This window comes from Peromyscus eremicus, chromosome 11 (assembly GCF_949786415.1).
Source record: "Peromyscus eremicus chromosome 11, PerEre_H2_v1, whole genome shotgun sequence".
NCBI lineage: Eukaryota > Metazoa > Chordata > Mammalia > Rodentia > Cricetidae > Peromyscus > Peromyscus eremicus.
Genome location: NC_081427.1, coordinates 43,126,453 through 43,140,309, shown reverse-complemented (window position 1 = coordinate 43,140,309; position 13,857 = coordinate 43,126,453). Strand labels below are relative to the sequence as shown.

The 13,857-nt window shown below is 41.1% G+C and overlaps 1 protein-coding gene across 1 annotated transcript in view; it reads left to right on the top strand.

Moving 5' to 3' along the window:
- Positions 1 to 13,857, top strand: part of Pde4d (phosphodiesterase 4D) — a 267,034-nt gene that overhangs the window by 60,105 nt on the left and 193,072 nt on the right. Inside the window, exon 3 of the mRNA XM_059276081.1 lies at positions 13,425 to 13,461. Within this exon, the coding sequence (XP_059132064.1) occupies positions 13,425 to 13,461 (37 nt within the window). The remainder of the gene's footprint in view (positions 1 to 13,424; positions 13,462 to 13,857) is intronic.

Here is a 13,857-nt window from a genome sequence, read left to right as displayed (position 1 = left end):
ACATTCCCTGTCAATGTCTGGCCTCACACACATGTGTACACAGGTGCACATGCCTCCCACACATGCCTGCCCACCCACAGGTGCACACACCTAAGTGCAAGCATACACACACATACACAGAGAAAGATAAGAAACACAGCAGTATTAGCATGATCATAGTCAGGAACTAACTATAGGAACAGTAGACGTGAATCACACTTCATAGCAAAACATTTATCTAACTGTAGACACAACCAGAGAAATGAAGGCTGCCACTACAGTGACAAGAAACACAAGAATAGCATAGTACACAGGTGATTCTATGTTTCTCAAAGATTTTCAAAATAAATTTAAGATTACTACAGGGTCACAGTAACAGCAAGTTCTGATGTCCATTACCCAAAGAGCTAAGGTTGTGTGCATTTGAAATCATGAAATGATACATTTGCAAAGATTAACAGGAAAATGAACAATGATAAGAGGTGTGCTTCTTACTTCTGTCATTGCTGTGGCATAATACCAACCCCCAAAGCAGTTTAAGGAAGGGAGACTGCATTCCACTCACAGTTTTAAGAGGGCTGTCCACCATACCAGAGAGAATATGGCAGTAAGAGCGCCTCCAGCTGTGGTGGCATGAGTGTGGGGAGCCTGTCAGACTTTATTCACAGTCAGGAAGCAGAGGTGGAATGACGGTTGATGTTCCACTTTCTTCCTCTGGTTTATTTAGTCTAGAACTTGAGGTAAATGGATGGTGCAACTCACAATGAGGATGGGTCTTCCTACCTCGGTGAACTTCCCTGGAGATGTCCTCACAGGCATGCTCAGAGAATCGTCTCCTAAGTGATTCTAAATCTCATCCAACTCAACAACAAGCTTAACCACCACACAAGACAAAGAACACTTAATCATGAAACTGTAATCCACTGACTGTAAGCTACCTCTCAAACCAATTAGACTAACGTGATTCTGCTTCTTACTCCAGATCATTGGCACATTGATCCGTGAGGGTGGAAGGAGCAGAAGCAGAGAACAGGGTTCAGATGGCTGTGGGTATGACAGAGACAGCCTTCCCAGAGATGACTTCAGTGAATCAGCTCAGCTTTATTCCAGAGTAATAGAAAATATATAGGATTGGGGAGTCTGGAGACAAACCCTAACTTGCATTACATGGTATGGTCCAGTTATAAGGCTTTGTATGTGGCAGCAGGGTCCTATAACAGCAAAGCTCCTAGTATAAGTCTTAGTTACCATATAAGTATAAGCAGGAGAGGCTTCTAGCAGGAAAATGTACCAAGGGTCACCCTAAAGATAAATCAGGCATCCGAGCTTAGAGACAATTTTCAGATAAGGTTAGTCCTCCTGGCCCAGGGACATTCTCCAGATAAGGGCAGGTAGAAAGCAGGAAGTCTGGCTGGGGAGGGAGTTCCCATGTCATTGAGCTTTGGAAAAAGCTGCCAGGTCATGATAGACTGTGACCTCTGACCAGCAAGGTCTTTCAACAGATTAAAATCAGTATACCTGGATAACTGGACCTCTTTTCCCATTCTCTGCTGAACAGCCCATGGCATACAGAATCCAGAGATGACTAGACAACTCTTCATTCATGTTTACACACTGTGTTCCTACATACAGAATATGCAGGAGGGCTTGAAGGCATAGTGATCTGGGTGGATTCATCTTACCACAGAAGCTTTGGACACACTTGACTTATTGTCTCTGTGTCCCTTACAGATAGTTAGAACTTCCTGTTCTTGGGAACTCTCTTGTGCGTGAACTTTGTACCTACTTGTCCTACTTAGTTGTCTGGTGGCATTACCTCCAGACCTAGAAGGCAGAAGGATTGCCTACATATCTGTTTATATTTTCACTCCAGGTTAAATAATTCTTCCTTGGACTCTTTCTGAAATGTCTCAGAAAGAAAAATCAAAATGAAAACAGACATGGTCCATTGCCAAGATTCTCTTCCTCACTGGACTATGCAACAATGTATAACCTCTCTTAGATAAATTCTAGATTTTAATACACTGTATATTCAGGGTGCTCTAAAGAAACAGAACTGATAGAATGAAAATATATATGAAATATATTACAGTGGCTTGCAGGCTGTAGTCTGGATGGTCCAAAAATGGCTGTCTCACAACGGAAAGGCCAAGAATCTGGTATTTGTTCAATCTGGGATACTGGATGTCTCAAGAGTACCAATCTGCTGCCAGAGCCCCAGGAAAGTCATAGAGAGCTGCTGGTCTTCAATTTATGCTGGAAGAAGTAGTAATTCCTGATCCCAGTGAATGAATGACTCAGGAGCAGGGTAGATGAACTCACCAGCAAGAGTGCAAGAAAATTCCTCACAGGTGTCCCAGATTTAGGGTGCCCCATTCCACCTCAAATGATCTAGTCAAGAAAATCCCTCACAGGTGGGGTTGGGTTTTTAGTTGATTCCAGATGTAGCCAAGTTGACAACCAAGATTAACCATCACATAAACTCATTTTGCAGTCAATTGATTTGCCAGCTGAAAGCCATCTTCCATCAACTGAAGTAGGGAGTTATCAATGCCTAAGCATGCTTTCCCAGTTCTAGACTTCTCCCAGCTGAGGATGTTGGATTAAAGAGACTGAGACAATAAGGCCCAGAGGGAACTTACACAGGTGCAAGGGATGGTTTAACTTTCCAAGGGCAACAAAATATTTGTCAATCACCTGTAACACTAATAGCTTTACATTTTTTTCTGGTTTTCATCTTTAGATCATAGCAGCCATTTGAGTCCTTGTGTCTTTACAAAACTGGATCTTTGACGGTTGATGAATGAAAAGCAATTACTGAATAAAAGTCCATGCGGATGGGAAATATGAGAGGCAATATCCAATCTCTTTCCATGGCAAGAAGTTGTACAGTGCTTAATAGGTACTGAGTTGTTAGGGGAAACCTTATAAAATTGTTTGGACCTAACTACTCGGTAATTGGAACTAACAGATACTTATTATGGCAAAGGGGGTGTTATAAATAAAATTAATGAAGTATCAGAAGCACTGTGAACTAAGTTTGAAAAGTTCCATGTTAAGGTATTTGTTTTATTTATATCCTGAGGATTGGAGCTAGACTAACTTTCCATGTGAGGAGCAATTTATTGGGGCATGGGGTGTGGCAGGGAACCAGAGACAACAGGTTAAGCACCATCACAAGCTCTGGAGTAGACAATGTGTCCTGGTCTTGATTGTGTTAGGATACTGGATTGTCCAGATCCTTGATTATCATCCAAAGTCACACAGTTGTGGTTACAATCTAGGTGGCCCATTCTTTTTCTGCTTTTGTAGCTTGCTTCAGGTGTGATTGTTACTGTGTGGTATTGATACAGACTGATGCAAATGTTTAAAATCTCAAGAAGCACATCTGCATAGTATGAGAAGAACAGTGGACACTGGGCTAGCTTTTTCCTTCTTTATTTTTTCTCTCCTTTAAGTCTTTTTTATTTTTTTGCTTTAGTCAATAACTGAGATATTTTATTACAGACTCAAACAAGTTCTATTACTGGCAAAATCCAAACTAAGCTTGATCTTTTAGTCTTCAAACTAAGCAACTTAACACATTTGCTGACACATATTTTGTATTTTTACTTTAATTACAATCCTAATGTTTTGATTGCCTTTAACATGGTAAGGACAAAGAGTGAACATGAGAAGACTTTAACAGAGTGACATGTTGTCATGATGGATGGTATTATTGCATTGTTATGCAAGTTTTCAAAATAATAAAATCTTTGAGGCATGCATATTATTGTCCCAGTTATTATTGCCAAAGTGAAGAAGACATTTCCCCAAATCTTAAAAGATATAAGAAGATAAATAGTAGTTTTAAATTAGGGAGAAAAGTATATTTTGACAAAACATCTCATGAATGTCTTATTTATATGTATTTCTATTACATCCTCAGTGGATTGTATCCAAACATTTAACATGCAAGTTTCTTTTTTTCTTTTCTATGGATGGATTGATCTGTGTAGGATCTCACTGTGTAATCCAGGCCGTCTTTGAACTCACAGCCATCATTTTGCCTCAGCCTTCCCAGTGCTGAGATTACAGGCATGCACCACACAATGCAGATTGCAATTTTCTTTATTTTGTAGGTTTGTGTGAATGTGTGAGCATGTATGTATATGAGTGTGATGAATATGTACATGTATGTACGGGTCCTATGTACGTAGGCAGAGACCAGACAGCGTTTGGCCCTACTCCATCACTCTGTATTATTTCCTTAGACAGTGTCTCTCCCCGCATCACAAACTAGACTCTTGGCTAGCAACCCTGGGTATCCCTTGTCTCCCTTCTACAGTACTGGGCCTACAGGCAGGCAATTAGCCATGCCTAGCTTTTTTTTTTAAATGTGGGTGCTGGAATCCAGACTAAGATCCTCATTCTTGCATAGCAAGTCATAGCTACTGAGCCATTTCTCCAGTCCCAATTTTCTTTTCTTGGTCTTTATATGCACTATGTACCTTAAAACTTTCATGGCAAAAAAAAAGTTATAAATGAGAAAAACATCACTATGCCTTCCTAAGCTACTATATTGTAAAGCAAACAGTGCGGTAATAAGTTATTTTTGTGAGTAAAAATAATATAAAACAAAAGCCATGTGACATTAGGCATTGAGCAAATCTTTGAAGAAAAATGAACATTTGATTGCATAATTATACTACTATCTCACTGTTTATGAAATGTAACAACTACTTTTTTAAAATGTGGAGTGAGAAGAGATTAATAATGAAAATAATTATCCCACACCATAAGGCATCAGATTCCTGCTAGAAAGCAAGCTAGGATTATCGTGGTCAAGGAAGACCTGCTTCCTTTTTCAGTGTGCTCTTAAAGAAACAGAATCTCTGAGAGCAATATGTGAATTATAAACTAACTAAAGTCAGGCAAATCTGAACACCATCTTCAAGGAAAAACAGCTAACCCATTTGTCTGGATAGTGCTTTCATGTAACATGGCCCTAGATAAAAAGAACCAGAGCTAAAACAATAGGGTACTCCTGCCCTTTTGAAAAGAACTTATGGTTTCAACTAGTTGTGGACATTGGGCCTGGTGGCTCTCCCCTTGTTCTCCAACCTCTAACCATTTTCCTCTCGATGTTGAAGAGGACAGAGATGAGAACCCTGTTCCAGTGCATCACAAAATGGAAACTCTCTGAACTGTTAAATCTTGGTGGTGGGTGGTTAGAAGGAGGGGGATGGTGGCAGGCTTGGAAAAAGAGAAGAGCTGATTTTTCTAGGAGACACCCAGCGTGTTTTCCAGCACATTCTGAGGAAAGAAATGTAGAGCTAGCTGGCGTGCTTGAATGAGGCTGGTTCTATTACCCCCTACACAGAATGAACAGCAGTGAGGCCATTCAAGGTATCATTCATTCTGCAGGCAACGCAGATCCATGAAAACAAGACAAAAATATCATGTTTTTGTCTTTGTTTATTTTTTAAAATCCTAGACAGGAAAGGAGACAGACATCTGATATCGAGACACCAGCATAAATACCTGCTCCACTTACACATCAGTCACTTGAAGTATGTATTTTGCTTGTCAGTCTTGGCTCCTTAGCAAGCCGTTTTCAGTCTTCCCGGTACTATTCTCTGAGCCATATAAGGAAGGAGCCATGGCTCCACTGCTGGGTGGTTATATGGTGTGTCCTGGAGGTAAGCTTTACCAGGGAATGTCACTAAATCACTCTACCTCCTTGTAGTCAGAAACATTTAAATAGTCTATCACAGATAAAGAGGGAATAAAGTATGCCTTACTGCACCTATAGCTTTCCTTCAGAAATCAAGTCATGAGAACAGTCCCTAAGCTTTGCTTGTGGACTTCCAGCATGTTGAATGCTTCTGTTTGGGTTTGGTGAAGAAGTTTCTCCTTTGGTTTGGATTCCCTCCTGAGTCTCTCAGACCCTGTGTCAGTTTTCCCTCAAAGGCCTTGAGTCTTTAGGGGTTTTCCCGACCTTGGGTCAAGAAGGAAGTGCCGTCTCCAAATACTGTTACACTGTGTCTAAACGTGCATCAGGCATCAGTTCCTCTCCTTCGAAGCAAAAGACTGAAAAGTAGAAAGCGAAAGAATAGTAAGTCAACGCCCCTGCAAATGCAAGAGGCTGTGGTGTGGCATGATATCATGTAGATGATTCACAGGACGATGTCTTCTAGAAAATGTCCTGAGTGGCCCGAGAACCAAAGCCTTTGCAGTCCCTGTTTCATGGTCAGGAAGAGCAAGGCTGAATGCTCAGCTCATCCGTGCTTGGTACTCTGGGGACTTTAGAAATCAATACAACCACCAAAGCCCATTGTGCTTACTTGCTTTGTGATATGTTTGCTTGCATGTGATGGATAGCGTAGTCAATGGCGCACACGCACAGAGAATATCTCCATGACTGCAGAAGTTCCCATTGAGTTACATTTTTCTAAAGACTCTGATGTTGTACTTCTCTGATATTCACAATAATTTGAATCCATTTGAACAACTGGGAAACAAAATATCCAAAGCAACGTGGAAATTTTTGTTTGTTTGTTTGTTATTTGTTTGTTTGGGTTCATATCCAGCTACACAGCACTCTCTATGTCTTGGGATTCAAGGCCCATTAAAATGTCAAAAAGCACCCGAGAGACCAACATAGGTCTCTGACCACTTATTTTTAACCATGTAAAGAATATTAAAGAAATTCTGGCTAAAATATCATGTCATTTTAATTTTTAATGACATGATAATCTCTCACACAAACACAAAAAGCATAATCTCAGGAAAAAGATAAATTATCCAAAGGAATATGAAGCTCATCAGCGCTTCACTGCACAGCGCATATTTACTGCTGCTTTGACAAGGACCAATGAACTCTGCCAAACAAGCTCCAGGTTTCAGACTGGCTTCGGGAAACCAATGACCTCTGCCATTTGCCAAGCCTGTAACTGTCTCTGAACTTAGGTTCTCAGATCCTGGTTCCTCGTCTTCGAGTGGGAATCTGAGAGTGTCCATTAATGCAGCAGAGTCCTAACAATTAGATCCTGTAGGCCCTTCGATTTTTGGCCCATAGTAGGCTCACAAAAAGTCTTCTGTGTTTAATTAGACCTTTCCTTTTAGTCTACCAGGCCCATTCTGTCACAGGCAGACCTTTAAGAGGATTGCACTCACTAGCTATAAATCTCCCACACAGACGAGCATTCTGGAGAAAGCCCAGGAGAGCAGGGCCAGTGACGTTAGGAATAAACGAAAGTCCTGTCAACGAACACAGTGAAAGAAGAGCCTGTTCCTAGAACACAGAGTGAGGACACTTGTGTAGCCTCTTGTGCTCTGGGTACTGGGCCCTCTGCGTCTTCCTCCCTCCTGTCAAGAACAGCCAACTCAGCCTAGTACTCACAGCCCTCAGTGGCCATTTGTGACGTCAGTGCTCCTGGAAAATCCCCTCCGCTGCATCAGTCTTTATTAAGCTTTGTACACATGTCTACCAACATTTTCTAAGCCCCTTTGAAGTTGGAAACCTCTGTACATAAATGTGAGAATCAATCATTTTTGCACCACCATAGAGCCGAACGAACTGGATGGCATTCATTTGTTATCATGCATTTTCTTGAATGAAGCCAAAATTTCTTCTGTCTTACAACACACGTTCAGGGTCAGACCACAGAATGTTTGCTTATGTTGTTTAATAAATGCTCACTTTATGCATTATCAACAGTGCACATTCTTAATGGAGATCTGAGCACATGGGAGCCCAAAACTAAGGATCTGTGCTTTGAAGCTTATGTGTTCACTTATTTTTGAGGGTGTGCTTGTATGTATGTGCAGATGTGTGTGCAGGTACACATTTGTGTATATGAGGGACACACACGTAGAGGCCCAAGGAAAGCCTTAGGTGTTGCTCTTTAGGCATCATCCACGTGTTGCTTGGAGACATGGTTCTTCACTGGTCTGGAACTCACCAAATTCAGTAGGCTGGCTGGTCAGTGAGCTCTAGGGATCCATCTTTCCCAATTCTGTGATTACAAGAATGCACTGTCATGCCTGGATTTTTGAATATGTGTTCCATGGATCGAATTCAGGCCTCAGCCTTGTGAGGCAAGCGATTTTCTGGCTGATCCATCTCTACAGCTTTATTTATTATTTCTGAGGCTGAGTCTCCTGTCACCCAGGCTGGCTTTGAATACTATATAGTAAACCACAACACTGAACTCCTGATCCTCCTGCCTCCACTTCCCAAATGCTGGGACTATAGGCATGTGCCACTATACCTGGTGTTAAGGTTTGGTTTGGTTTGGTTGATTCAAAGATCAACCAGCTCTTCATTCTTTTTGAAAATGTATTTTTTTAGCCTACAAATAAGACATTGTCTGTGTTTGGGATATGCAGTAAAAGATTTAATATGAGTCTAAATTGTGTAATCATTAGACCAAGCTAATTAATGTATCTATCACTTTATATTGCTTTTGTGATGTGGAAATAATCTTAGAAATTTTCAAGTGTATTGTGCCTTATTGTTTATTGTAGCCATCAATTTGGGCTATAGATCTCATGAGCTTATTCCTCATCAGGCTTTTTAACCCCACCTCACTTCCCAGCCCTAGTAACCAAAGCTTCACTCTGCTACTCTAAGTTCAGTGTTTTGTTCTGTTTTGATTTGATATCACAGATGTGATATCGTGCAGTATTTGTCTATCTTATTACACTAAGCATAGTGTACCTCATCTTCATATGTCTTGTGACAAATGGTTTTCTTTTTAAATTCTGAGTAATAGTCTGTGTGGTATGTATACCAAGTTTTATTTATCTTCCCACCTATGATGGACACTTAATGTGTCATGCATGGCTTGTGACTGCTGGGGGTAGTTCTGCAGTGAACTAGGAATGCAGATATCTCTGTGACATGATGCTTTCATTTTCTTTGGCGATATACCCAGGAATAGATGATATGTCTTCTAGGGGTAATATATTCAACTTTGGATGAACTTCAAACACTTTCCTCTGTAGCTGGAGCCACTTACAATCTTAGTGACAGTGCACCAAGTCCCTTACACCTCTGTGTCCTTGGTTGTCACTTTTCATCTTATCTTGAAATATCTTTCACCTTTTGCTTTTCTATGAGCCCATTATACTGCCATTGGCATGAAGGAAATGTGACCTTTTTTCTTTTCTTTTTTTTTTCTTTTTTTGGTTTTTCAAGACAGGGATTCTCTGTGTAACAGCTCTCACTGTCCTAGAATTCACTCTGTAAACCAGGCTAGCCTCTAACTCACAGAGATCCCCATGCTTCTTCCTCCCAAGTGCTGGGATTAAAGGCGTGAGCTACCACCACCTGGCAATCTGTTGCCTTTTAAAATGAAAATGAAATTGAACTGTAAGAGGTGAGAGCTGATAACTTGGTTGAAATTTGCATTTTTTCCAATGCTGGGTGCTGTTAAGTACCTTCTTAAACACCTATCAATCATTGGTACATTTTACCTGGAGAGTGCCTGTGCTCCTTTATAAAGTGGCCATTTAAATTCTTGTGATGGAGTTGTTTATTAATTATTAAAATTATTAGAAGTGAGGCAATATTTTAAATGTTAGAATACCAAGTTCCTTCTAAGGTAACACCATTTTTCTGAAGCTAGATGATAAAAATATATGGATATATAGATATCTGAGGGGTGTGGGATGCTGGGGATGGAGCCTGGAACCTCATCGTACATGCTAAACAACTACTCTATCACTGAGCTGCATCCTCAGCCTTACATGGTATCCTTTAATTATATGAAGTCATATGTAATATATACAAGGCTGATGTCTGATAAAAATTCCCCTGTGGAGTAAAATAGGAAAAATAAGTCAATTTTCTGAATGCCCAATAATAGGTGATAGGTGAGATTTTGCCCCCTAGGACATTTCTTTCCTTTTTTGAAACTTAGCATAAAAATAAATGTTTATAATAAGAAAATGAGAGCCTGGAAATTCTCTTCACACACACACACACACACACACACACACACACACGTGTGTATATATATATATATATATATATATATATATATTCACTGTATAATATATATATACATATATACATAAAACATACATGCTAACTTACAGATATCAATATGTAAGTGTCTATTATATGCCTTCTTCAGAGTTCTTGTGACCTGTATGTTAGTTCTAGAATAGAACTATTTCTAGATCCAAAAGTAAATGGCCTTTCACTAGTTTCTCTATTATTTAGTTGCAAGTTGTAAGGGGTGAAGATCATCAGGAAGGATGAGTGTAGCATGAAGCCTAATTGGTCTTCATAAAAACCCGGAGCCAGATATCATATTGGGGTAAATGCTCAAAGATCAGAAAGACAAAGGAACAAGCCACAGCCACCTCTCACCTCACCAACTCCTCAGCCGAAAAGACTGAGCACCTGTCTCCTCCAGCTTTATATTCCTTTCTCTGCCTAGCCATATCATTTCCCATCTCAACCTCCCTAGTGCTGGGATTAAAGGTGTGTGAGCCCCCCACGTACTGGGAGCAAAGACATGAGATCCCCAGTGCTGGGATTAAAGGTGTGTGCCACCACTGCCTGGCCTCTATGGCTCCCTAGTGGCTGGCTTTGCCCTCTGATCTTCAGGCAAGCTTTATTTGTAGAGCATACACAATATATCACCACAGCTGAGCTGGTTTTATTAAGTCACTGGTGCAGTGGTGTTTGGTTGTGTTTATTTGCTGTTTAATTTTATTTTATCACTCTGTATTTATTCTGATGACATTTTATCTTAGTGATATTTTTATGAAGTGAAAACTATACCACAGAGTCAGCATTGTTTTTGGAGTGCTTTTGACATTGGTTAAGTCATGGGAGATGGAGAATCATGTATGTGTAAGAGCAGAGCCCTGCAGACATACAACTTGAATTTGAGTCCTCTTCAAATATCTTCACAGACATGATTTTGTGTCTTTCTTGGGACTCCCTTTCCTCACCCACAATAGACACTCATTCTGAAATTCTTTGCACAGTGAGTCATTGGACAAATATTAATTATTGCTGTATATTGATAGTGGCTGTTTACAATTATTATGATTTAAACTTATATTGAATTTTTAAGTGTATTTTAGTGAAATCTGTGGGATTTTATTTGTGGATGTGTGTGTGTACATGCATGTGTGTGTGTGTGTGTGTGTGTATTTGTTACTAGAGATTGAGCACAGGACATCATGCATGCAAGGTAAGCATGCTCCCAGTGAACTATTGGACTATATCTCAGACCTTTAGATATATTTTGATTTTTGAGACAGGATCTTGCTAAGTTGCCCAGGCTGTCCATCAACTCACCCTGTAGTGCAACCAGGCATTGAGTTTTTGTTCCTTCTGCCTCAGCTCCCTCAGTAGCAGGGACTGTGGACTTGTACCTCAGGTCCAGATTTGAAATCTTACTTTAATAAATAACAGGTAGCTAGGCTTGATGGGCCATGGCTTTTATCCTAGCATCCAGTAGGCAGAGGCCTGTGAGTTCGAGGCTAGCCTGGTCTATACAGCAAGTTCCAGCCTAGCCAGAGTTATATGATGAGACTATGTTGATAAAGAAGAGGAGGAGGAGGAGGAGGAGGAGGAGGAGGAGGAGGAGGAGGAGGAGAAGGAGGAAAAAGAGAGGAGGGAGGGAAGGGAGGGAAGGAGGGAGAGAGGGAAAAGGAAAAGAAAACATCGTAAAGGCCTCCAACACTGAAATTAACAAGAGGCAACGTCTCTCCAATTCCCACAGTCCGGAAACAGTTACTGAAGGAATTGTATTCTCAGGAGCTGAATCCGGCTGAAATTAGTCTTCTGGATGGCAGTGCCCGTCTCCTAGTGAAGTGCTGTACCTAAGAAAGTTTGCTTTTGCATCTCTTGGTTTTTTGTCTGTCTTTCTGTATCTTTAGCTCAGAAATGAGAGTGGAAAACAGCACAGTAAGGGACACAGAGGTGAGGGGATGATGACATAGGTGCGGAGAATGGGGGGACTTCCACTTCTCTTGTCAACACATGCCACTGAGCCTGTCCCCCAGGTCCCCAGTAGCTTTGGCTCAGGAGCCAGCACGTCCTTCTCTTAGAAGAGGGGAGAGGCAGGATTCTTTGTGGCCACAGGAATGGCTTTTACTTAGCTCAGGGTGACCAGGGTAGGTAAACAGTCATAAGGTACCTCCTTCCACATCACAAGACTCAAGACCATTATGACTCTAACTTCCACAGTGATTTGCAATGGCTTATTCTGTCTATTCTGGAAGTCTCTGCATGTGTTTCTTTCTGTAGTATTCCCTAGGGAGCAGACTGCTTTCCGCGATGGGGGTCTCATTATCATTAACCATTACAAGTTCATCAACCTGCTCCATGTACTGCAGGACTCATAGACGTTGGTTTGGGGACTTGGGTCCTTTTCAGATGATCGGGAACAAGCTGGCAATTCAAGCGAATGGCACTCAGTGAGGATTATGTCAAGGAAATGTATGTGTAAAATAACTGCGTTCACTTGATTAAAAACAATATTTTCTAAGGTAGCCTATGGCAGTGTACACTAGAAATCTCAGCACTCACAGGGCCAAGGTGGGAGCAACAAAAATTCAGATGGGCCTGATAGACCAGGCAAGCCTCTATCTTTCAAGATAAGTAAAAATGAAATGATTGAATAAAATAGCTTGTGACTGGCTAGATTAAGAAATAACCCACTGAGATCTGGTACATCCTTTCCTCCACTCATTCATGCTGAAAAAATATTGCAAAGAGTCCAGGGTCCCAATTTCCCACTTTCTTCCAAGAAGAATGTTGCATGCCTTCTTGCATTTCCCTGCTTCTCCAAGACATGTCACATGGACACCTTGCTCTTGTATCTCCAGTCTACTGGAGGTGACGTTACTGTAGCAACAGCCCTCACAGGGTAACATTCCCCTGTAAGTACTGTGGCTGGAACACGAGTCAGTCGAAAAAGTTTCCTGGGGTTTTTATTAGTGGATGATGCAGTCCCGTGTCATGTACGGCTCCTGGCCTATCCAAGGCTTACACATGACCATACAGATCACTTGATGCTAATCACCTACAAATGTTAGATGGCCCAGGGTACACTCGCAGAAATCAGTGCTGCAGCTGCTTCTTTGCACGGCATCCCTGGCTGAGATCTGCAACGGGAAGTCAAGAGTAAACCGCAGGCCCAGAGCTGAGAACCCCTTTCTACTTATAGCACAGCCTTTGTGCCTAAAAGGCAACATTGACATTGGTTGGTAATCAAGGATCCCCTCTTTAGACCAAGGGAGATGAACAATGTTTGACATCCAGAAGATGTTTTCAACCCAGTGGCTGGGAAGGGCATGTACTGAAGAGAAAGATGGAATTACTGTAATTCCCAATGGGATTCTCTTCCAGGGGAATGGACCATTTAATGTTGATCAAAAGTGGTCAGAGCTTTATTGGAGACTTCTAACACTGAATTTGGTTTGTTTTTCAGACATGGAGACGACTTGATTGTGACTCCATTTGCTCAGGTAAGCACAGCTTGGAGTGTGCAGGCTTCTTAAAGATTCACACATGTGATGTGGGGATTTTTATTCTGATCCTTGATGTAACTTTACCACACACAGGTGTGGGGATGCAAATTGTTTGGCTTATTCGAATAATTAAAAGGCAATTCTGGAGAATGTAACCTTAGCCCTACAGATGTGCTTTGGATAAAGCTGCTAGACCCAAGCAGTGCCTGTACTTCAAATAACAAGTTACCTAAGGGTGATAGTACTCAGAGGGCCCCTATTTCCTTAACTGGAATTAGCACCCGAAGGAGAAGACTGTATCACAGATTAAATTACATCTAGTATAATTAGTACATGATCTGTGTTTGAAATTCAATAATCCCGTTCAACCTGATACTTTATTTACTCCTTTTT